Raw genomic sequence first — 23,628 nt, forward strand, 5'->3', positions numbered from 1 at the left:
TTCTTTTTCATTTTGATAGTATGAGGAGGAAGGAACCAGTCAGTGGCTGAGCTGAGGTTGGGGGGAGATTCATGTGTTTCAGGGAGGTCTGAGGTAGGCAGAAAAAAAAAAAAGGTCCAAAACAGCCAAAAAAATTACAAAACTGGGTGCTTGGTCCTGTCAGTGTTGTCTGTCTCTAGGCTTGAGAGGTGTTGCTACCTTTTCACAGGGGATTAGGTAGCAGCTCTCTTGGCAGCAAATCTTTCCTGGAGCTCCATGGAGACCCCTCTTTCTGCCACAGCCATTTCAGTTAAGCCTGTGCAAAGTCTCTGGTGAGGGTTCTGCCACCCCCCACCTCCCCAGCTTACTCCCCGTATTGAATCTGTCAGGATTAGCATGGTACACAACTATTCCCTACTTCTTGCATTTTCTCACCTTTCCTGTGTTTGCTTGCAGTCAGTCTTGCCATGGATATGGGGTGACATGTTGAGTAACACCTGGGGTTGATTGAGTAGATGTTGTTTGTCGGCCTTCAAATACATGGGAAGGTGATGGCAAGGAGAAAAGAACAACCTGTTCTGCAAACCCAGGATCAGAAGGACTGGGAAGCATGAGCTTAAATCTTTGTAGGTAGGACTTTGGTTTCTCCTGTGTCTGGCTTCCCAGTGGCCGAGACAGCAAAGGGGAATTGCCTGCAGTATGTGGGGGTTTATTTGCTGCTGGTCACAGGACAGAGGGGTGACCTTGCAAGAACCCTTCCAGCACCTCTACTCTGATTTCTCAACTTAGTCCTTGCAGCATCAGCTTTGCATTCTCTCCCTGTACCATGCTGGCCTACAGACCTGGGTCAGACTCGGTCCTTGTCATGGTCTCCTCTCTGCTCCTCAGCAGGACTGTCCCCCTGCCCTCTGGCCTTGCTGTACCATCGCTTTGGATGCGAGCACACTCTGATCCCGGCGACCACATGAGGGTGCCAGTGCTGTTCACCTGCCACGGTTTGCTGAAGTGAGCAGTGAACTCCAGGGTGTAGTCGGGACTGTTCCCTGGGCTCAGTTTTGAGGGACACCCCTGTTCCAGGGACCCTTGTGCGGGGTCTGTGCTGCACCCGCGAGAGAGAGTGGGGTGTGTGCGTCTGGTGGGAGATGAGGGGAGGCAGGCAGCATCCCGGGAGGATGTGGGGATGCAGAGACCCTCTGCTGCTTCAGAAACGTCCTCTCTGTCAGCACATCTACACCAGAGGTATCTTCAGCACAGGGAGCAGCAGAGCTGGGTGGTGGTTTCCATCTCATCGAAGCCAACTGCCGAGGGTCTCCGTAGCCAAGCGCTGATGCAGTTGACCTGGGGGCAGGCCTGCCTGGCTGTGAAATGGGGAGGTAGACCCTAAGCTCTTGAGCAACAACAGATTGTGTCGGGGTCTGCAGCTAGCTGCTGGTCTCAGAGCTTTGGATTTGTGTTTTGTTTTCCTTTTATTCAAATTGAATTTAAAAAAAGACACCCTCTCTGATAGGAAAAGCAAACATAAGGTCTGTCTGGATAAAGGGGAAGCCCTTCTTTTGTACAATAGCTCAGCGGGTAGAGCATCCTCCCCAAGGAAGGGGGAAAGCTAGGTTTGATCCTTGCTTCTGCTGGAGGGGAGATGCAAACCCTGGTCTCCACAAGACCCCAGAGAGTACTGTAAACAGCAGGCTGCAAGCAAGTCTGGTGCAGAGACTTTTTCTTGCTCTTTCCTGTTATTTTAAATAATTAATGATTTGATGGAGCAGGGAGTGGAGAAGGCAGGTGTCCCGTCTCCCTGGAGAGCAGTCTGTGCACCGGGCGAGACAGTCGTGCTCTCTCTCAATGAATATTTAAGTGTCTTTAGACAAATTGGAATGGAGCCAGCAGGAATGACTGAAAAGGACTGAGCCCTTCCCACTGGGTACCCTAGTGCCTGGGGGCTGTGGAAACAGTCCTCAATAGGGCAGAGAATAATCCCAGTTTGTCCAGACGTACCATGCACCGAAGCCTTGGGTGGGACCTCTGGCTCTTGATAGTCTTTTGTTATGCTGTAAGAGATCCTTGGACCAAGAGGTGTCCGGAATTAACCTGCCACTGTTAATGTCATTGTCTGCATCTCTTCCAGAGCTTGAATCAGCCAGGACTGACCACCTACGGCTCTTCTGCTGCTTAATGCTGACCTTGGAAGAGAAGTAGCGCAGATGCACTGCAAGTTCACATCTGTTTGTGGATCTGGGTGTTTCCAGCAGGCAGAAAAAAAAGCAATGCAGGCAGTTCCTTCTGTCCTTACTAAATAGGTATGTGTTCAGGGGTGGAAGAGACAAAGACTTTCTGCTGATACTAAGTACAAAATGCTTCAAGGATTTATTAACGACGCTGAACACTCACCTAGCAATCCATTTATTAGCTAACAGACCTAAAAGAGCTTTTGGATTTTTCCACTAATGTTGTAGCATAATGAATGACAGAGGGAGGTGGTAATTTGAGCTCTTTTTGCAATATATTGCATATATTGACCCCATCTGCAGAAAGGTGTTAAAGTCTTCGACTTTATTTCACTTGAAGAATAATTCTAGCTAAGCCAGCTACGTGCTTCTTCTCACTTAGAAGTGAAGCTCTCTGACATAGCATTTTGTGCTCTTACTTTGCATGCACAATTTTTATGTGTTAGTTTAGGATAATCATTATTTTCAATCTCCATTGAAAAATCATGAGTCAGGCTGCTTAAATCCATGCCATTTTAAAATGTGCCTCTTGTTTGCTCCCTGGTTTAGTTGTATACACTGATTTTAAAGTCAGTCAGATTTGCAGCTAGCCATGTAACACAGCCCACAAACCAGCATGTGTTTATGCAGAAACAGTTGCTTACTCAAAGGTTTAGCAAATTGGACTGTAATTTATAATCTTCCTTTGGAAGCAAAACTGGAAGGTGACTCCTCCTGCCTGCAGCTGCTTGTAGTCCAGGAAGCCAAGCACTGCTTCCCTGGAGCTGCCCACAGTGGGGGAACCTGGCTGGGGGAACAGTCCTCATCCCTGGAGGACTGTCTTCTCTGGCATATGCTGCCACAGTTAGGAAATTGAATATTGCGTAGGAGAGGGGATGACCACGTTCCTCTTTCAGTGCTGATGGACTCTTTTTACATGACCAGGTGTCAAACAGCACCATGTGCTGAGATAGCAACCATGGGCTCTGCGTGGCAGCACCTGAACTAGATCCTTTGGGCACTGTGGTACACGGCTGTCACTGATGCCGCATAGAATTGTATGTTTGTGTTGCTTTACGTCCCAGCTGTGGGTATGAAAGAGTTTAACCTTCCCAGCTCTGTGTCATGGTTTGCAAACTTCACTTTCAGATCTGTCCCATTAGAATGGAATACACGTTACAGCTCTGGCTACATAGCTTCATGTGTGGCTCCATCTTATTTATTTTTTGTCTGGGCTATGCTTTTAGTTGTCCTGTAGACTAGGTTATTTTTGGTGCTTCTTTGATAACTCTGTTGCTGTGACATGCTGCGGAGCCAAAACTCCTCTGGGAACATCCCAGCAATGCACACAAACATCAGTCCTGTAGCTTCTAACAGTCAACATATGAAGCTTTCAGAAAACCCTGGACACCTAACGGGACTCCACAAACCCCCTCTGGAAGCCTGAGAAGGGATCTAGCACTTTCCTCAAAGGCTGTATTCATCTCCTTGCAAGGCTTCCACAGAGGAACAGCTTGTTAGAGGGACCTGTGGAGCTTGGAAGCTTTGCCAATAATAATTCAGGCCCAATTCTGAAGTCAAATATTTAGTTAAACAGAGACTGTCTGATGACTGGATTAAACACAGACGGCATCTGAGTGAGCTCAACACTTCAGGTTTCTGTCAGTGTCCATTTCACGAGCCAGTAATTCCATTTTTCCTGTCTTTCTCCTGTCCAGACTCTGCTCATCCTGTGTAGTGTTTCAGACAATGCAGAATGAGATGTTTCAGCAGGGCTGTTGCTCCTAGATCAGGAAGCAGCCTGTATCACAAAGTGATGTTCTCTGTTTTAGGGTTAGGAGTAATCCAGTATTATGGGTTTGGGAGGAAATCACACTTCAGAGAAATCAAGTTGTGTTTGTTTGTTCTTAAGGAAGAGTCTCAAGGAAGCCAGGAAATGTCAGAGATGGTGGGTGAGTGAGTCTTGCCTGGAAAGATGCTGCTGCATGGGATTGACACAGATAGGTCAATTCATGTTAACAGCAAATGGAAGTTTCAGCTGGTAATTTTGAACTTCCCTATCCTGTCAGTCTCACTTCCCAAAGCCGGTAGGCCTTTAAATCCCTTGAAAAGATAAATGTAGCTTTGACAATGAAGCTTACACTCAGTTAGCACTGTGGCCGGGGATGTTCCTGACAATCAGGTCACTCCTATTGATCCCTGACCTTTGCATAGAGCTTGTTGACACAAGTTCATTACATCTTCCAACTCAGTATATTCTCCTTCCATCTATGAGGAACTGGGCTGACATCTATCCTGCAGGAATACATGAGAAGCAAAAATCCACCTGCTAAGTCACATTTGTATCTGAATTATCGTTTATCAAACTACAGAATGGCAGGGTGAAATCTGTTATTTCTGTGATGCTTTGCTGAAGGAGATCTATATGAGCCCATTGTGTTCCAACACTCTTAATGCACAAGTCCCAGATTTGACTAGTAGCTGGGAGATTACTGGTGTGACAGCCTCTATCTCACAGTGAAGATCAGGTCACGGTGGTCATCCTGGCCTTGCTCTGAACTGTACGACTTACTGGTGGCTGGTCTTTCAAAACCAGGAATATAGACTAGTATGCTCTTAAAACATCTTCTAAGTGAAGGAAAGCAAGTGTAGCAGGGAAGGATCAAAAGGGCAGAAAATCTTCCTTCTGGAATTTGAGAAGAGAAATGACATGATGGAGCTGAGGTCCTGACCCTCCATCGTTTGAACGCAATGGTTAGCTGAGCAAGTGTTTGGTTATGGGAGGTGGGAATGGCTGCATCTATAAACCAAACCATAATCGGGCACTGAATCCTAATCCCCTTGCTGACACGCCTGCAGGCAATGTTTTTATTCTCTCCTTCTAGCATGTGTAAAAAGAGGGAGGATCCTCTGCTTCCTGGGCCCCTGAGGACTGGTCTGGCTCCTGAAAGCAATCTCTTCCCTGCCATTTTCAGGACAAAAGGGCAGCTGAAATGTAGGATTTTATAACCGTAAACCTGAAGTACTGAAACCTACTGCCAGAGCAGCTCTGAGCTGCGTTTACTGTAGGACTCAATGCAAAATTTGAAGCAAAACAAAAAATCTTGGGTTTGAGCACTTAATAAAAGCAAAGTGGAAGCAAACTGTGATGCCACCAATCCCTTCTTCCCTGACTCCATGGTAAACCATGGTGTGCAACAGGAGCAGGAAAGCACACTTAGGAGGCAGCAGTGCAGCTTTGGAATCATTTCGTTTCTCTCTCTCAGCAATTTTCTTCCAGAGCCTGAACATCTGTCTGCCTTCAGCCACATGCAAGTGCACCAAAAGAGTTTTGTTCCAAGCCTAATGAGGAATTTCACGGTCTTGGAATTGGAGGCAGGGGGAGGGGGCTGGGCCAGCAGCCGGGCTCATGTGCTCTCCAAGGAGCTCTGCTGATGTCAAATCGCAGCCTGCTGACTTCTATTTTATTGCAGCCCACCAGGCTTCCCTTTAAAGTCTGCTGCTATCATTGCTGGTGATCAGTGCAGGAACAGCTTCTACATGAGCCGCTGCATTCCAGAGGCTTCCTCACTTCTGGGCACAACAAGCAACATGGAAAATAATGACATCAGTGGAGAGGAGGTGGGGGAGCTCAGCTGGGCATCAGCTCCACTTTGTGGAGAGAGCACACGTGAATGCAGAAAGCACTTTGCCAGTGCTGCTTCTGGCTCGTAGATGGAGGGATGAGGGGACAAGCAATCCCGGGCAGATGTGTAATCCCATTGCTTGAGTGCCTAGCTGCTGATGCCGAGATGTGGTGATGCACGTGGTCTGAGAACAGATATAGAATGAGCTGATTCAAATCATAGCTGGTCTCAGCAGCGTTTAAAAAGCACAACCCCCAGCTTTCTCTTTGAGAAAGACAGGGTTATCTGTAGAGAGACATAATTTGTACAGAGCACAGGAAACAGAAGGCAGATGCTGTCATATGTTTACCATGTTTCCACCACAGGGTCTTCCTTTGGGACAGGCTTGCAGATCCCAGGCCCCAGAGCAGGACTTGCACAGCTCCATGGATGCACTGTGCTGAGTTTATCTAGAGCAGAAGAATATACAGAGCTCTTCTTCCACCTGCCCAGGTTCTCCTAGTCTGAAGAGGAAGTTTATATTCACTCGCTGTGACTCAGCTATACAGCCTGACTCATTTTCATGCTGTTACTCATAGAAAGGGAAAGCCAAATGGCAACCAGTCTGTGCCTGTAGCCACCTGTAATTCTCCACCTTTCTGCTGTTAATCTCTGGATGAGTTTCTGTTTATCGGCACTAATGCACTTACCCTGCTGAAGCTTTTAATACTTCTCTCTACAGAGAAAGACTGATTAGAAAATAACGTTTTCTACCCCTAAAGCTAAGAGGAAGTGTACTGAATCTCCATGGCTGCTTGTGGAGTTCCTGAAATGGGACTATTTCAAGTAGACACTTCAGAGAGGTAGCAACAGGATGGGACCAGATGGAGCAACCACCAGGCAGAGCTGGGAATGGCTGCAGAGTTACTGCAGCTCCTGAGCTGACCTCTGTGGTCTGTAGGGAGTTGCTGGTGGTCTGTCTCTTAAAGGTTCTCAGTGCCAGGAGATCCTGCTTCCAGCAACGATGGCTTGTTGGTGACCAGAAATCTGTCTCACCAGCTCTCTGGGCTTCTGTCCCATGCCTTGACTCCCCACTGTAATATAAGACGTATAGCTGCATGGGGTTCAGGAGGCTGCTAGTCTTCAGAGAAAGGGATGCTGTTTTACTTTGTGTAAACCTGTGTTGCACTGCCAGCTCAGGAGTCTCTGCTCACTTGAGGCCTGGCTGTTGCTCGCTCGTGCATATTTTGTCCACTTATCAGGGTGCAGGGAAACACTGGGTCCTGGTTCCTCCTCTTGCAGCACGATGGGTGGGTTATTCTGTGTGAGAGACCGCAGGAGCATGAGTCAGATTTGAAAACCTCACCCAAGATCTGCATAGGGAGGCTTTAGCTGTGAGGTGGGAACTGGTGCCTGCCACTACGGCTGGGCCAAACCCAGCCTTTCCCATTTCAGCCTCATTCCTTGTAAAAACCACAGTGCAGGCCTTCCTGCACTGCACAGGAGGGCATAGTGCAAAGCTCCAGGTGGGTGGGCTGTCCAGAGGACAAGGAGGTATCTTGGGCCTGGAGCAGGGGCTGTGTTAGTTAGGCAGTTTCCTCTGTGTTATGGGAATCTGAGGTTCAAGTCACTCGTCTAAGTCTTCCAGAGGGGAGCTTGGCCATAAACCTGGCTTTCCCTTCTCAGCAGCCTGCTGCTGGGTGAGAGGCTACCCTAGGGTTCTGCTCTCTCATCATTCTCCTTGATTCCATCTAAAGAGCTTTGATCAGAATCGTTCCATAGACTCTTAAATGAAAAGCTGGGGTTTCAGTTATGTTCTGGTGGAAAAATATTTAATTGGAAAAATTCCTGCGTGGCCTTGGTATGCTTTCAGCTGGCATCCTGCCTGCCCCTCTCTGAAAATATTGCTGATGTTGAGTGCAAGTGCTTCTTGTGAGGCTGGTTGAAATCCCTCACTTTTAGGTTTCTTTCGGTAGAAGTTGGCCTCTTGTCACATGGCCCTGAAGTGACCTTCTGGAGCTGCCTGCGTGTCCTGCTGCCCTTCATGGCAGAGCATGGCTGAGAGAGGCCGGGGTTCCTGCAGCATCTAAGGAGCAGCCACTGCCCTGCTGCTCCTAGCTCTCTGCTGTTAAAACTCACCACCACCCCCAGCTCTGGCAGCGATGTTTGCAAAAAGCTCTGCGGGCAGTGGAAGCAAGCTGGTTTCATCATGACAATGTAGTTATCCTTTTAAGGGAAAATTCCCTCTGGGAGCCAACCCTCAATTACCTCCTGCTCCAGTGCCTTCTTGCTGGAGATGGCTTGTAACACAGCTGAGTTACAGTCACAGTGACTCAGTCGAGCACCTAGCTGCTCTAAAAAAAAAATAATAATTGCACTCTGTTGTCCTCCATTGTTTGCTGAATCTAGAAATTGGGGTCAAAAGGCTGGCTCCCCTCATTAGTGCATTTGGACAGAAACAACCTGTGGACATTGCATTTTCAAACCCAGATGCTATTCCCATGGTATTAATGGAGTTGTATGCAGATACCGTGTTCTCCCCTAAAGGAGCTTGTTGCAATATTTGGGAGCTCTGGGTAGTACAAAGCTGGTGATTATTAGCTGATGCAAGTGTCTGCTAAATGCCAGGAAACTGGGGTAGGCAGTGGCTGCATTTCAATTTGCTGTTATTCACTGTGTTGAATGGGAGGGATCCTCCAAGGGTCCTGATTTGGAGGCAGAAAAATTCATTTTATTCTACTGACATGTCTCATAGTCCACAGGGGTAATGTCTAACTGGGACGGGGCTGCTGTGGAGGTTGCCCTCTGCCTCAGTGAGCAGAGCAGGAGCATGCAGAGCTGTAGAGAACAGCCTGTGCTCTTTCTGTTCTATAGGAATGGTGGCTTTGGCTGCAGGCCCCCAAATTTACATCTCTTGTGTTTAACGCTGAAAATACTTTAATTCCAAACGAGCTGCTTACCAGAAGAACATGACACTCTGGTATGCAAACTTGTCACAGGAATGAGGCCAGACTCCTTAAAGAAGTTATAGGGACTGCTTCTTTTGACATCTGTAAGTTTACTGTGATTGAGATTTTCTCTCTGGGCAATGACAGATTTATTTAAAAAAACAACCCTATACCTATGCAGCTACTGTTGCCTTGAGCCAAAACAAATGGACCACAGTCCCTGGGCTGACTGGATCATCTGAGAATTCAACGATGCTCCTTGGAGGAGCAGAGGAGCCAGACTGGATCCCTGTGCCCCATTTTGAATTAAATGCACAGAAATCTGAATCTGGCCTCCTAAATTGGACTGAAAGAGCTTTCCCTTCTTCTCAGCTTTCCCAAGGGTTTAAATTCTCTTCCCCTATCTAGAGCAAGGAAAAACAATTGAAAAACTAAAACTTCTGCAAGCAGGCAGGAAGCAATCACAGGAGCTCCATCAAAATATGTAATATCATACTTTTAAAAACTCTTAGAGTAAATTACTTTAAAAATTGTAAATTAACTGAAGTGTTGAAATTGTGTTTTCATGCTGCAGAGCAAAACTGTCCCCTTTTGAAATGTCAACTTTTCTAAGCTTTTTTTGTACATTTTTTAAAACCAGGACACTTTTCCACATCTATAGTCCTCTGTTAACAGTTTTGGGTTGCTGTTTTGCCCTGAAAATGTTTTGCCAGAAAATGTCTCACCAGCAATTCCCGTGAAGACCTGATTCCACCCTTGGAGTGGGTGGTTTTGAACCCGCCTGGATAGAAAAGCAGAAGTGGCTGAGAGAAATCCTGTCATTTGAATACATAACTATTATTTGAACTGATGACCTTTCAGAAGTTCATTAGATCTTGGCAGTCGAAAACAAGTGGAATTTATTTGCCTTGCTCAGGAAATTTAACCCATGCTGTTGAAAATTCAGAATCGGTCCAGAGAAAGAGCTGATCAGTCTCTGTTGCTTGGACAGGAAGGTTATCCACGTGCTGGGGACTGGCAGTGGACAACGTAGGTTCAAATCTATATCTAGATCTCCTGTGATCTCCGATATGACATCTGACCATGTTTTTTCCTTTGAGCTTAATTTCCCCTTCACCAGTGCTTCTTGCAAAGATGTACAATACATGAAGAACTGGGCAGTGCTTTGCTGTCATGGTGATGTGGTCTAAACAAACCCAGAGTATTTTGCCAGTATTTCAAAATTGACTTCTTGTTGCGAATGAAATAGCCAAGGAACTTGCAGTTTTGTTTGCACAGATCCTCGCCCAGTTAGTCATGCTGGCTTGAATATCTGTTAGACTTTTAGAGATCTTCTAGTGTTTTATCCATTTCAGTGATAAGTGTCCCAGTGTGCAGTGATGTGCTAGATAACTTGCATCTAAAACTAATTATCATTTCTCCTTTAAGAAGCGTTTCTTTTTGTGCAAGGTAGGTTTCTCTGGAAGGAAAAAACAATTTTCCTCCAAAACTACTTGAGTTTTTTTGGGTGGGAGGGAAAAATATTAATATAGTTAAAAACTTTACCAAGCATCTGAAACTACTTAGAGACCAAGCAGGAATTAAATGTTTCAATAAGGGGTAAGGGAAAGCCAGTAACCAGCTTTCAAATATCGTAGTTTCTGGGTATGACCCTGCTGTGTAGTTCTGAGGGGAAGGAGAGTTTGGATCTGTTTGAATTGCATATATGCCACATCCTTACCCATGAACAGCAGATAGTACTTAGCACTGCCTCCCCTGGTTTTGCCCTCTTCCTACCTCTGACCTCTTCTCTTACAGTCTCTGCTCCAGATGGCTTTGTTTTTTTCCCCCAGAACATCTCCAAAATACTTCAAGTTCTTATTTAAATTAACAATATGGTAGATTTAACAGCTATCTGTAGTATTTGCACAGTATGTCTTATCCACTTATGGGCTAGGAGTAATAGTTCTTTAACTGTCCAAAGAAAGCAGGACTTGGAGGTCCATCCCTATCCCTGCTAAGGGTTAGAAAAGTCAACAAAGGACAAATTCTCAGAATTGGCTTTTTTTGCTTGTTTGTTTGCTGTTTTTAGGAGCACTTAATCTGGTCATCTAATGTTCAGGTCATCTAATGTTTGCTGCAAAATGTCACTACTGCATCAATTAAAAATAAAAGTATCTGCTGCAGAAGAATAGGTTTGGAGCACAACTATTCAATGCTCTGTGCCTTTGTCTTCATTCTGCAGGGTGAGAAGCTCCACTGTCTCTCCTGGATGCACTACAAGGCAGAATTCATTCATGGCCACAAAACACCATCAGGTCTTTGTACTGGAAGATGCCATAAAAGAACCACCAGTAGTGTTGTTAGTCAAAGAAATTGAGGTAGTTCTAGCTTGGGTTCCCAGCATTTTGATTGCGTTCATTCATTTATTTTGAGCAAATAATTTTAAAATTAATTTCCTGATTTTGAAAAATGCCTTCATTCCAGAGAGTGAACTTATCCCCCATGGGGATGTAGAAATTGGCTTGTGAATCCAACAGGGGTGAGGAATAAGGAGGTTTTCTTGGCAGTGGCACAACTAAAACTTATGGACAGCTTCTATCAACACAGCACCGAGCTTTCTACGAATCAGTTGTTCTGGCAAAGAAGGGGCATTTCCCAAAGAGGGGAAAGTGGGGAGAGATGAGAACTGAAATCTGGAGCAGAAGAGAAGGATGCTGGGGAGAGCAGGCCAGACCGAGGAGGTGTGATCAGGGTCTGCGGGGAGTTTCTAGGGCACCACGTTTATTATCCCACAGCTCCCTAGCGAGAGGGAAACAGAGTTAAAAACCTGAATAGACTGTGGAGTTTATTGGCCCTGAGTCTGGTTGTTGAGGCTTCTGCCATTATCCTGCTGAAACCATAAGGCTGGGAGGAACCCCAGGCAACAGTTTCATCCACCCTTCCGTACGGAAGAGGGTGAGAGGTACCCAACTTCCCTGCATATCTGCTCTTAAGAAATCCCAGTGATGGAGGACCCCCTGGGGATCCCATTCTAGAATACATCCACCCTGGGCCTGGAAGACTTTTCTAAATAGAAGTCTTCTATCTTTTTTTTGCTGCAAATTAAGCCAACTTTATTTTTTTTTCCCTTTACCTGGTCAATGTGATAAGCTGTTGACAGCCATCCCTCCTGTAATAACTTCTTACAAATGGCATTTTGCTGTATTCCAGTTTTCTTTTTTATTTTTTTTTTCCTACAGGTGTGAATACATGTGCTCCGCGTATCAGCTTTAGTAAAGATGCACTAAGGTAGGATTCCTTCACCATTTCCTCATCTGTTGTGTTATCCAACCTTTGAACTGACAAGCAGGATAGCTCAGGCAGAAGGGACTAAGGTTGCACGGCAGGAGCTGCAAAAGCTAAGCTTCCAGCTGCTCTCTGGAGTGAAGCTGGTGGGACTGGGTCTCTGATACTCAGGAGGAGATGGAAAATACATGTCTTAAAGTACCTCACATTGATCTCAGACAGAAGGATTGCTGCTGAGAATGAAATCGTTAATGCTTTGTAACATCACGTCAGCGGTTGTCACAAGAATATTGTGGGTTGCTTAGCCGTGAGGTAAGGCGCTAGAACACAGTGACTAAGTTTCCTGGAATAAATTAAGCATTGGCTTTCTGAAGTATGTGAACTTGCATAGCATAACAAAACAGGGATCTCCATTCTCTAAACACAGTGGATATCTTCTCTGCCTGCAAATTTTCTAACTCTTAAACTGGAAAGGGGAAATCTTGGAGAGCTTCACTGTTGATGACTCATATTTAAGATAAAACACACATTTTTTAATAGCAAGAATAATTAGTCATCAGAGTAGACTAGCCAATGATGTAGTAAATCTTTTGGCACTGTGGGACTGGAAGAGCTCTTTCTGCGCTTTTTCAGTTGCAAATTATTGAGTTCTGTGGGATCACTGGACAGAACCTAGGACCTGCATTTTCTATTTCAGATTACACTATAAGCCAGTCTCTTTGAACCCGTAACCCATGACTATCAATTGAAATAAAAGCAGTCAGACAAATGTTTCATATGCCAATCCTATGTATGTTTTCTTTTGCATTTTTTAAAATCTTGTTTCACATAGTGCTAGACACTTCCCTTCTTTACCAGCATCAATTTAAGGCCAAAATGTGATATGTTGTCTGTTTTCTTAGTGTAAGAGGAAGACAGTGCATTTCTCTACAGTGTATCTGTAGACATCAACCCTGTGTCTTGGAGATTCTTTTGAGGAGCCCCCTTCCCAGCAAGGGGTTAGAGGGTTTCCTAAGCACATTTTTTTACCCAGATAAAACCAAACTTGTGCAATAGGATGGCACATATGCTTGCGCTCTTTTCCCTCCTTCCTCATAAATTTTTGAACCTACTGATCTTTTTATACCCAGTTTTCACAGAAGGGAAGCAGTCACTACGATACCAGCTTCTTATCTTCCTGTAGCTTACTGGCATCTGGGCAGAGGAATGAGGCTCTGGTGTTGCTCACCACCAAGGGGACAACTGCTGAGTGAACTCAACATTTTGTAGACACCAGGGAATCCACATGAAGATGTTAAGGGCAGCCCAGGCAGCACTGCTGGAGACTGCACTTGGTGAGGTCTCCAGCAACGAGGATGCTTCCCACTTCTTTCCAGAAGGAGCAGGAGCAGATCCTGGCCTTGGCCGTGCTTTCTGGCCAGGGCAGCCAAGCTGGCAGGCAGGGATGGCTCTGGAACTGCACTGTGTGCAGCAGCAGCTCCAGCTCTGTGCCAGCCACAGCCCCCAACGCTTCTCCTTCCTCCGGGTTTGTGGTTAGCACAGCATCGAGCTCACCCCAGCCTGACCACACAGCCTGTGCAGTGAGCCCTCCTCCAGAGCAAAGCCTCCATGTGCTGTTCCCGGTGGCTCTTCTTTGCTCCTGTTTAGGACAAAGGGCTCTTAAACAGCTGATATTTAAAAGGAGATTTTATTGCCAAATCTCAAAGCTTTTTACAAGCAGGAGACAAAGTGCTGTCTTTCCATGGGCTGCAGTAGCTGCTTTTCAGATAGTCATCCACATTTGCTTGCTTGCAAACTCACTTCCTTCCTGTCACAGACATGTACGCTGGTGGCACAGCCCAAAACACAGACTCACACCCCAACACTCCATGCCCAGAGGGTTTTCAGGCACAAAAAATCCCAGCCTTAGTGCCGCCAGAAATTAGATGTAAGTTTAAATGTAAGTTTAAAGGAAGATTTAAAGAAAAGTGCATGGTGGCAGGATGTACACTGAAGATGAGAGTTGCTGTATGAGGTCAGAGCAGACCAGGATCCTGTCTCTGACTGGCCAACGCTGCCATTTTCAGCAGAGCATGTAAAAACACCCCAGAAGGCAGTTTCCAACCCTAGGCTGGGCCTGGCTCATGACCAGAATGAGAAGAACAAGTGGGAAAACTGAGGAAGGAACACGATGCGTTTTTTCCTGCAAAGTCCAGGTGAATTAGGCTTATGGCCGGGCTAGACGTTTTAGGATGAACTGCTAACCCTATTAGAAAAAATAGTTAAAACCAAAGAGTCTCTAACATAGCATTTTCAGCAGTAGAGTTACTGGTTGCTACAGTTATTCCACTTAAGTTATACCTATTTACAAGACATAATATAAATCTGGTAAGTTCTGTTAGTACAGCAAATACAGTAACTAGCTATAGCTTGTAAAATTATTTAACTTGCCCATTTCCTAACAGGATAGGGTTTTTTATCTGTTAAGATTCCTACTGATGGGTATTCAGTAAAATGTCAGACATTTATTTAGAATATTCGGTGTAATATAAAAATATACAGTAAATATAAGCACATCCTGTAGGTTTGGCTGTAACAGCTAGGGATGTCTGGATGTTTTCATCAGCACTTTGCCAGATAGGTATCCACAGAACACACTACCACAAGAAAACACCTATGAGAGCAAAAGCCTTTGTATATAAATTAGGGGACTGAGCTATCCCATCAACTGTTTTCATTCTCCTGGGTTTTCAGTTCCAGGCTTTGATTTGCCCATGCTGGAGTCTAAGACTGGCTTCAGCATTGAGACATGAACCTGTACCCAGGGTTTGCCCTGGTGTGTGTATATTCCTGTTAGTGTGAACTGTTTTTTTCCCCATTTAATTCATCTCCTGTTACAGAACTGCATCTTGCAAAAAGCCTTCCTGCTCTCTGAAGCTGATGTCCCTCGACTTCCAGTGCACACCAGGTTCTGACAGCTCACATTCATACCACACAGTGTTCGGTAAACAAAAGTGCACATGCAGAAAAATACATTTAGATAGCAGATAGGCACTGAATATTGTCTGTGTTATTAGCCCTTGTCCTAAGTACGTCTGGAAAGGCAAATAAGACCCAGGGTTCACATTGAATCTACAGCAGCAAATGACACAGATTCAGAGCGTGCTCCAGGCTGTGTGCCTGGGAGTGGGCTTAGGACGTAGGAAACTTTTTGTCTCAAAGCAAAGCTTTTTGGCACCTGAGCCCTGAGTGTTTGACTTTGTAGAACTTTCTACATGAGAGAATAACAAGTGAATTCCCATGCGATGTCTATGGCTGTCTTGGGAGTGGGACAGACCACTGAAACCAAGGCTGATTTAATCAAGAGGCAGAAGGATCAATTCTAGTCACTGTCTTGCTGGCCCTGGGTGGTGAAAACCAGGATATTTGTAAGCCCAAAGCTGATATTTCTGTGCTCAGACCTGAAGTGCCCACTGCCTAGCCTAAGAGGCTCAGATGAAGCTTTACTGGGCTGCTGCTATGGGGGGGGGGGGGGGTTGCAGCTCATTGGGAACCTAGGAAATTATAAAAGAAAGAACAGAAGAAAAATAAATGGGTGAGCTGAGATCAGTGCTGGCAAACAAGAAAGAACCTCTTAGGTGGCATGTCACTCCTTAAAGCCAGACTGGGAAACCAGATTGCCCTTTTCCATGCTTCCAGAGTCTGGCTCAAGCAAAGGAGAAGCCCTCTGGGCTGTCACACGATTCTCCTTAGAGCAACTATAGAGAATAGGGGAGGGGACCCAGCTCAGGTATGGGGCTATACAGCAGCGGTGCAAAGACATGATTTTATCACAGCCGTAATCACTAAAGACTGTGGGAACTGTGGTTGCTTTCAGTAGGTGGGCAGGGAAGCTGTGGGAATTGTGCCAGAGCATTCTGCAATGCCTTCCTCAGACCCTTCTGCAGCGATGCGTTTTTATTTTAATACACTTAAGCCACTGGGACCAGCCCCAAAGTTGTGCGTGCAAAATGCCTTTCCCTCCATGTACTCCAATTACAGACGTCTGTGCCAAACCATGGCTCTCAGGCTAGCCAGGACACAGCAGGTAGAGACATGTTAAATAGGAAGAGGGATCTCATCCAGACCCGCTGCCTGTGTGCATGCTCCTGTCAGTTAACATCCCAAGACAACACAGAGAGCGAGCCTACAGCTAAGGGAACACACATCCCTAAAACTTTTAGCAGCAGCTCTCCTAGGAAGCTCCAGGAGATCTCCTGGACACAAGTTGTCCAAAACACCTGGTTATTTATTCCCAACCGTGATGAGGGGATTCAGTGCTACCGGATAGGTATGGTCCTCAATAATAAACGTGTTGTGATGCTAGAAGACACTCCTTCAAAAGCCAAGTGTAATCTCTTTGCCTGAATTTCCCTGTTAATGAAACAGAAACAATTAATACTTGCCTGGCAATGATGCACCGAGACTTGCGTTCACTTACGCAGTGCTTAGCACACCTAAAGCTCTGCACAGCCAGACTCAGAAAAGTGCCTGCGTACAGCTGCTCCAGATCTGAGGACATTACTTGTAGTCAGGAGTTGGCCAGTTTTGTTGATCTCTGTGTGAGGTCACTTTTCAACCGTGGATATGGTTTTGTGAGTATCTTTGGAGAAGATTAAACCATTTATCTTTACATTCCTAGATGTCACTGGGCCAGGTGGTCTGGGAAACCTTGCCAGCAAGTGAACAAACACTGACTACATTTATCCTTAAATGATTTAACTGGGAAAACCAGATAGGTGCCAGTGCAATCTGGTATCTGCTTGTCTGTAAATACAGATAGAAGATAGACAGAGGCTTTTGCTAGCATAGCCATTCTGCTCCTTTCAGAAGTCTGGCTTGCTTTGATTACCAGTAATTTTTAAGGCCTGATCCATTGAAAGGACTTTGGACAGAGTCCTTACAGAGCATTCACATTTTTGAAACCGTTCAATGTCCTGTAACCTTCTGCTGTGCTAAGAGGATTAAGAACTGGACTGGTATGTACAGCATGAAGAAAGAGAGAAAGATGCTATAACTGAAAGCTCAATTCTGTCCCATAAATGTGGTGTGTGCACAGCAAAACACCACCTTTTAAACACTGGCCTAGCAATTGTACAAATCATAAATGGCAAATGTTTAGCTTTGATTTTGAGAAAGAAGTCTCTTTGAAGAGTATGTCAGGGAGCACTTCTCCTATAAAGAGTCACTAGATCCTTTTGCTTTTCTTTCTGTTTCTGTGTTGCTTCTTTTTTCAGTTCTCCAAGACCTTTAATTTCTTGCAGAACTTGTGTAGCTTGCCGAAGTTGTTCTACTGCCTCATTGAGCAATGTCTCTGCCATCACTGGGGGTCCATTCCCCTCCTGGGCCTGTTCCAACCCTTCACGTAAAACCTTTTGCAGAAGTTTTTCTGCCTTTTCCCTTTCATTAGCAACTTTCTCCTCCATTTTAGCTAAGCATTGATGGGAATCCTTCGAGAAACCTTGGCTTGGAAGTACTCTCTGTGTATTTTTGAAATCAGACAACAAGTCTCCCAGAGAAGAACTGCGAAGTTTGAGACCTGAAGTGCTTTCTACGGAATCTTTCTTCTCAGTAGTTGCTTTTACACTCTCATGGCCTGTTTCTGTAGCTAAGGAAGTCTCTTCTGCTGAAGTTTGCTCTTCCTTCTCAGCAGAGACTCTCCCATTTCCTTCTTCAGTTTCAACTGTTGGGGATGCGAGCTCTGCTACCTCGCTGGCTTCAATCCCGTTCACCGGGGGCTTGGAGCTGCCAGACTCCAGGTCTTCACAGCCCCCATCTTCCAGGTCACCGTGGCTGGAGTTCATTGTGGCTAGCATTTTTTCTGACAGAATCTTAGGAGGAACAGGAGGCTTTGTAACCTCTGCAGCAGCAATCTCAGGAAGGTTGTCTTTGCTACTATCTCCTGATGATTTCAAGTCTTCTGTGTTTTGAGGCTCATGGACTGGTTGGTCCCAAGATACTTTTAGCTTGTCTGACACACTCTTGGGAAGAGGAATTGGAGCTTTAGCTACGCCCTTGTTGCTGACCTCGGTGAGGTTCTCTCTGTTCTCCTCACTCGGTGCTTGGGATCCTTCCACATTCTCCTCTGGACTTACAGAGTCCTCTTCCTTGGCATTTACATTGTCCTTTGATGCTGTGCCTTCCTTAAGCTTCTTATCTGGAGGCAACGGAGGAGACAGAGGTTTTTTATGTTCCTGGTCAGGAACAGTGTTCTCTGCATCTTGGTTTTCTTTTGTGCCAGTGGGTTTTGTGGGTGGCATAGGTGGCTTTGGAGTTTCTTTCTGAGGTGGCGCATTGTCACTTCTGCTGATAGTGGAATCAAAGCTTGGTGGTCCGTTGTCTACTATATCCAGATCTAGTCGCAGGATACCATCTGATGTAGACTTGGCAGCCTGAAACACAAGAGAGGACTTTTTCAATATCTATTCCATCGTTAATCCTGTGCTCCATCCTTTAACTTCAAGTTAAAGTGCAAGACCCTGACAACCAGCATGGCAAGCAAGGGGTTGCTGCTTCACACATCCACCCCATTTATACTTAGATCTGTCAAAACTGCAAGGAGAATCTGAGTGATAACAAAAACGGTGCTCTTAAGAGCAGCTTTTTCTATAGCTCAAGAGCAATGTATGGAACGTGCGCTTGTTCTGTGCAGCATCACCCTGTGCTTGCTACCCTCTAACAGCAGTAGCCAGCTCTACCAGTGTTAAACTAATAAGTGAAATCCAATGTGATCTGCTATGCTGAAATTTAATGAACTGTGGTAACCACAAATACCAAACATTTCACCCAACAAAGAAGAAAGTCGTGTCAAATCACGGACACTGCAGCAAATCTTGACTGTACCGAGTGAAGCATTTCCATCCCCTTGAATAGCCCTGCTTTTTCCCCAGACCAACACGTTCTGTGAATGTCAAGAGTGTTTTGCTGCCAAGTTATTTTCTGCCTGATAGTTCAGCAACTTGCATGAGAATATCAAAGCCAATAACCATAAGCAGTCAAGAATTAGGACAAAAGTACATAACTTATTTTAATACTTCCTTTGAGAAGAACGTCTCAAAGCCTGTTCCACAATAACCTTATTTCTTGGTTTTCCTGTCAGTGCTAAGCAGTCAGCTCTGCCATATTTTAATTCTTTATCCTGTGGTAGCTGGGTCCCTCTACTCCCTTCATTTCCAACGTGCCTACCCAAAGCACACCTGCTTTCTGCTTTTGGGACTGTCATATTTTTACATGAACACATAAAACAAGTTGATCTTCAGATCACTTGGCCAGGGATACTATTGTAATACCGTTGCCTCCTGCTTGCTTCCCCCAACCTGATGTCAACCCTGTCTTACCGGGGCCAAGCCTCAACTGGTTAAACCTCCTTCAAACCACAGGCCGTGTGCAAATCACTCTAGTAGAGGGGGGGTTCCTAAAAAGTATAGACTTAGGAAAGACATTGCAGCGTGTAAGCTCAGTGCCCCAGAGGGACAAAAGTGGTGATAGTTCCTGTGTGAGGGAACCCAAAACCACACGAAGGTGTAGCTGCAGCCAGGGCCAGACTCCTGCAGTGAAGAGAATTTACTTAAGTCTCTCTTTGCCTTTCCAGCCCATCAGAGAGACAGAGGCAAGCTACATCCTGGCAGCTTGGCCCTGACCCGTCCTCACCTGGCCTGCTTTGACACTGAAAATCATTGTTCATCCCATTTCCTTCACGATACTGCAGCCAGCAGCCGTGATACACATCTTTCTGCAGGCTCTATCCCCTCCCTTTCCTCTCGTTCTTGCTTCTGAATTTGTAAGCTAGTTTCCCCTGAATTTGGCTGAAGGTGAGAGGCCTTACGGATATTAATGTTGGAGATATCTCATAAAAATAGTGATCTGAGTAGGGGAGAGAGATCTTTTTAGTGCCTAGGGAAGGACGTCCTACCTTACCAAACCCATATTAGGCAACAGAGAATCCACACTTCATCGCTGCTGTGACTTTTGTCATGTTTTCTTCTGTGGTTTTCTGGAGGAGTGGATGGGAATCTATGATTCATTTCCATGCGTTTCTCTGGAAGACACACTCTCCCTCCATTTCTATGCAAAGTAAAAAGTCTTGGGGCATCTCATTTTCTGCATGAGGGTCATCTGAGCGCTGTGCAGACACATAAGTCAAAGACTTGGAAGTTTGAAGAAAGAAGGTTTGATTTAAAAACCTTCCTTGGTTGAGATTAATGCTCTGCTAAAATATCAATCTGTCTGTGGAAACTTTTTCATAAATCACAGGAATCAAACATTAGTAAGAACCTCTCCCATGGAAACGAAATGCAGGTTTATTTTGTGATAGTTTTTCTTTCTTTCTTTCTTTCTTTTTTTTTTTTTTTTTTAAGTGACAGACCCAGAAAATCAGTTTAGACAGGCTAGTCCATAAAACTGCCTGGGAGAATAATGTATTCTGCTTCAGACCTAAGGAAGGGCTTGTAAGCTTGAAAGCCTGTCTGCTTTTTCCAGTTAGCTTAATAAAAAATACAGCTTCTTCCCCCAGCTCGTGCAGTTCTTCTACCTTTAGACCACTATGACTACAAAATCATCACTTCTCGGAAAATAAATATAGCAGCTTCAGTCTCTTCTGATTAAAGTGAAACTATAATGGCTCTCACCAGACATTGAAGAAGCTCCTGAGTTATGGAAAGCTAAATATACCATAACGTGTTGCAGCAGCTACAGATCTATGGGAACCTGGAGCTTCATCAGAGAGGTGCTGGTGCAGTTTCTCCTGGAGGAAGCTGTTGCCCTTGTCAGCTTTCTCTGGGCTGTCTATACTTGGGGTTTTCCCTGGGGTTTTGTACCTAAGTGGAGGGACCAGCTCTTGGTGATCCCAGCTGGGGAGGTGGGTCACCCCATGGGGGTGCACTCACCTCCTTTAGGTGACTTCTTGTGGGTGGCCTGCGTCCGTGGGTCATTTTCACTCTGTCCCGAGTTACATGGTCCAAGGAAAGGCTCTCGTCTACTTTCACCTTTAAAAGGGGGAAGAGGAGGGAAAGAAAAAAGGAAGAGGGTCATTAATTTCTCAAGATATGTCTGCAAAGTTCTCATTGTCACACATGAAGGGATGCAGCATTTGGATGACTATTTCACCACTACAGTCCTTGCCTCAGAGCCTGCCTGTAAAACCCTGCAAGTACATGATGGATATTTAAGGTATCAGTCCTATATAGAGCCATGTTTATCTAACAGACACTCCAAAGCAAAGCATCCAACCTTCAGAAGTCTGTGATGGCTAACCTCCCCTCTACCTAAGGGGCAGGGAGGGAAGGACACAAGGCATCTTTGTTGTCCTCGTTGCAGTCCGGTCTTGGACCGGCTCCTACATGTGGCAGAGCACAGCACCAGAATTGCTGTTGCCATCTTAGAGGTGAAAGCTCATTAATAACTGTGACCTGACTGTGAACTGTATCAGCAGCACTTCCTTACAGACCTTCCCTTCTACAGCTCCAATGACTGCAGGATGCTGAAGAGAAGGTGTGAGCAGTGACCTGGATTAATTGCAACTCTAGCTGAATTAACAAATTTATTTCCTGGAATCAGATGAGAAATCTGTTGCCTCCTGCACGTGGAGAGAGTGATCCCAGCCCCCTGGCAGGTATTTCTCTGTGCTGGCTCTGTGACCACCCACCCACCCACCCACGCTGCGATGGCTGAGGGCTGGAGTCTGCTTCACACAGAGGGGGTGCTGAAACGTCAGCATGTCCTTGGGTTGCTGGCCTTTGTACCACAAATTTGTACAATAAGAAAGCTGGCGAGAGTGAAATAGGGATTTAAAGGGAAAAATGGGTCCCAATCCTTGGCTGATATGGCAGAGTGGTTTTACAGCTCTTTCAGCGGAGAACAGCTAATCCAAGCCAGCTGAGGGCTTGACCCGTTAGCTTGTGCCTGGCTTGTGCGGAAACACTTTAAATCGGAGGTCTGATCCTTACTGGAATGAATGAGAATTAGAGGCTGGCTCCCTCTGAGAACCTGAATCCTTGTAAGGAGGATAACCCCAGGCCACAGGGCAGGGAGGTGACCTGAGATGCCACCTTGCTGTGCTGCCAAGGGGGTGTGCAGAGTTCACCGCCCACCGGTGAGCCACGTGCTGGGCCCCTCCAGGCAGGTACAGCATGAAGAGAGAAAGAAAGAAAGATCCAAGCAAAGCCCAAGCTCTCAGAATTTACATCTCTAGCACTGTATCTGCAGCACTTAGCCCTTTTCCCAAAACTTTTACTCCTTGCTTTGGTTTCTTTTGCTAAACAGATCTTGCCAATTGCTTTGTTCCCTTGTTACTCTGCCTACTTCTTGTGTCATTCACATGATGGTGGTTTTGTGCATTTCCTTTCCGTTACTGAAACAACTGCAGAATAGATGCTGCTCCTTTGCTTTTGTTCAGGGCCGATTTACCAACTAACAGGGATCAGGGCAAGGTTAGTCAGGCTCTAGGATGTGCAATTTTCATCCTTCACGCTGTGCAGCAGAATGGGAGGAGCATTTGAGAGTGCAGGTGTGCTGGGGCCAGCTGAGAGGCTGGCAGGTTTGGCCAGGGCCATGGAGTAACTTTCCACCAGACTTCTCTCCAGACTGCAGGCGGAATAGCTGATGGACTGAGTCACTTCAAATTTTTCCAGCCTTGAAGACTGGGCTATGTCCTAACCAAATACCTCCATTTCCAGGCTGCTTGGTGCTGAGGATCACAGCAGCATGGGGAAGACGAGTCTCCCAGGCTGCAGCCCCAGCTTTATACAGCTCAGCGTGGCAGCTGCTTCTCTGCATCGGGAGAGGGGAACACCCCTGCATTCACTGGTCCCAAACCCACTGAAGCCACCAGACCATCTCCCTCTGACTTTGGTGAGCTCTTGTGCCCCATGCACCTCTGGATGAGATGTTAGCAGCACAGACCATCCCTCCGGCACACCGCCTACTCAGCCAGCTGCCTTGCCTCCCTGCATCTAACCCCGGCCAGGAGAGAGGGAAAGGCAGCAAGACGTACGATGGTGCAAAGGGCTCTCTACATGTTCTGCCTTCTTGGGCTGGGAACTGAAGTGGCTAAAAACTCCCAGCCCACAGAGATGAGATCTGGTTTGCCTTGAATACCATCTTTCTCTTTCTTTTGACCAAGGCTGACATGCAGGAAGGACAGGGAGCACGGAGGCTCAGGCAAGTTCTGCTTTTAGTTAAAAAAGCAGTGGATGAGAACTAACACAGAAATACAGGAGTTTGAAAACTGTTTCTCTTACCTCATCAAATATTTTGTTTTTGCCTCTATTGATCCCTTCATTAAGAGCTTTTATCCATGATTCCTTTTCTTCCAAAGTTGGAGCTTGAAATTTGATATCATGAACCTGCAGGAGCAGAGAAACAATTTTGCCTAAGCATTCCTTGTCAGGACCAGAGGTAGCTCTCTGCTCGCTGTGTATCACTTCAGTTTCTGTATAACATCCAGTTCCAGCCTGTGTTTAAAGAACAGATTCCTTTGTGCTTTGTCAAATACTTCACTTCGTAGCTCCCATGAACAGGATTTTGTTATGCTGAACAGCTTGTTGCTCTAGTTTTATTTTTGCAACTAGTAACTAAAGTAGTAAGAAAGTAAGAGTTTCTTCCTTCTGCAAA

At 45.7% G+C, this 23,628-nt stretch overlaps 1 protein-coding gene across 2 annotated transcripts in view; it reads right to left on the reverse strand.

The window, feature by feature from the left end:
• Window positions 1-13,671: 13,671 nt before the first annotated feature.
• PLEKHO2 (pleckstrin homology domain containing O2) overlaps window positions 13,672-23,628 on the reverse strand; it is a 29,174-nt gene continuing 19,217 nt past the window's right edge. The window contains exons 4-6 of one of the 2 annotated variants that reach the window (XM_032994318.2): window positions 23,256-23,360; window positions 20,904-21,002; window positions 13,672-18,410 (exon numbers count right to left, since the gene is read on the reverse strand). In XM_032994318.2, the coding sequence (XP_032850209.2) occupies window positions 17,178-18,410; window positions 20,904-21,002; window positions 23,256-23,360 (1,437 nt within the window). In that variant the 3' untranslated portion in view covers window positions 13,672-17,177. The remainder of the gene's footprint in view (window positions 18,411-20,903; window positions 21,003-23,255; window positions 23,361-23,628) is intronic. The other variant, XM_032994320.2, reaches the window with a different exon arrangement.

This window comes from Tyto alba, unplaced genomic scaffold (assembly GCF_018691265.1).
Source record: "Tyto alba isolate M040663 unplaced genomic scaffold, T.alba_DEE_v4.0 Super-Scaffold_41, whole genome shotgun sequence".
NCBI lineage: Eukaryota > Metazoa > Chordata > Aves > Strigiformes > Tytonidae > Tyto > Tyto alba.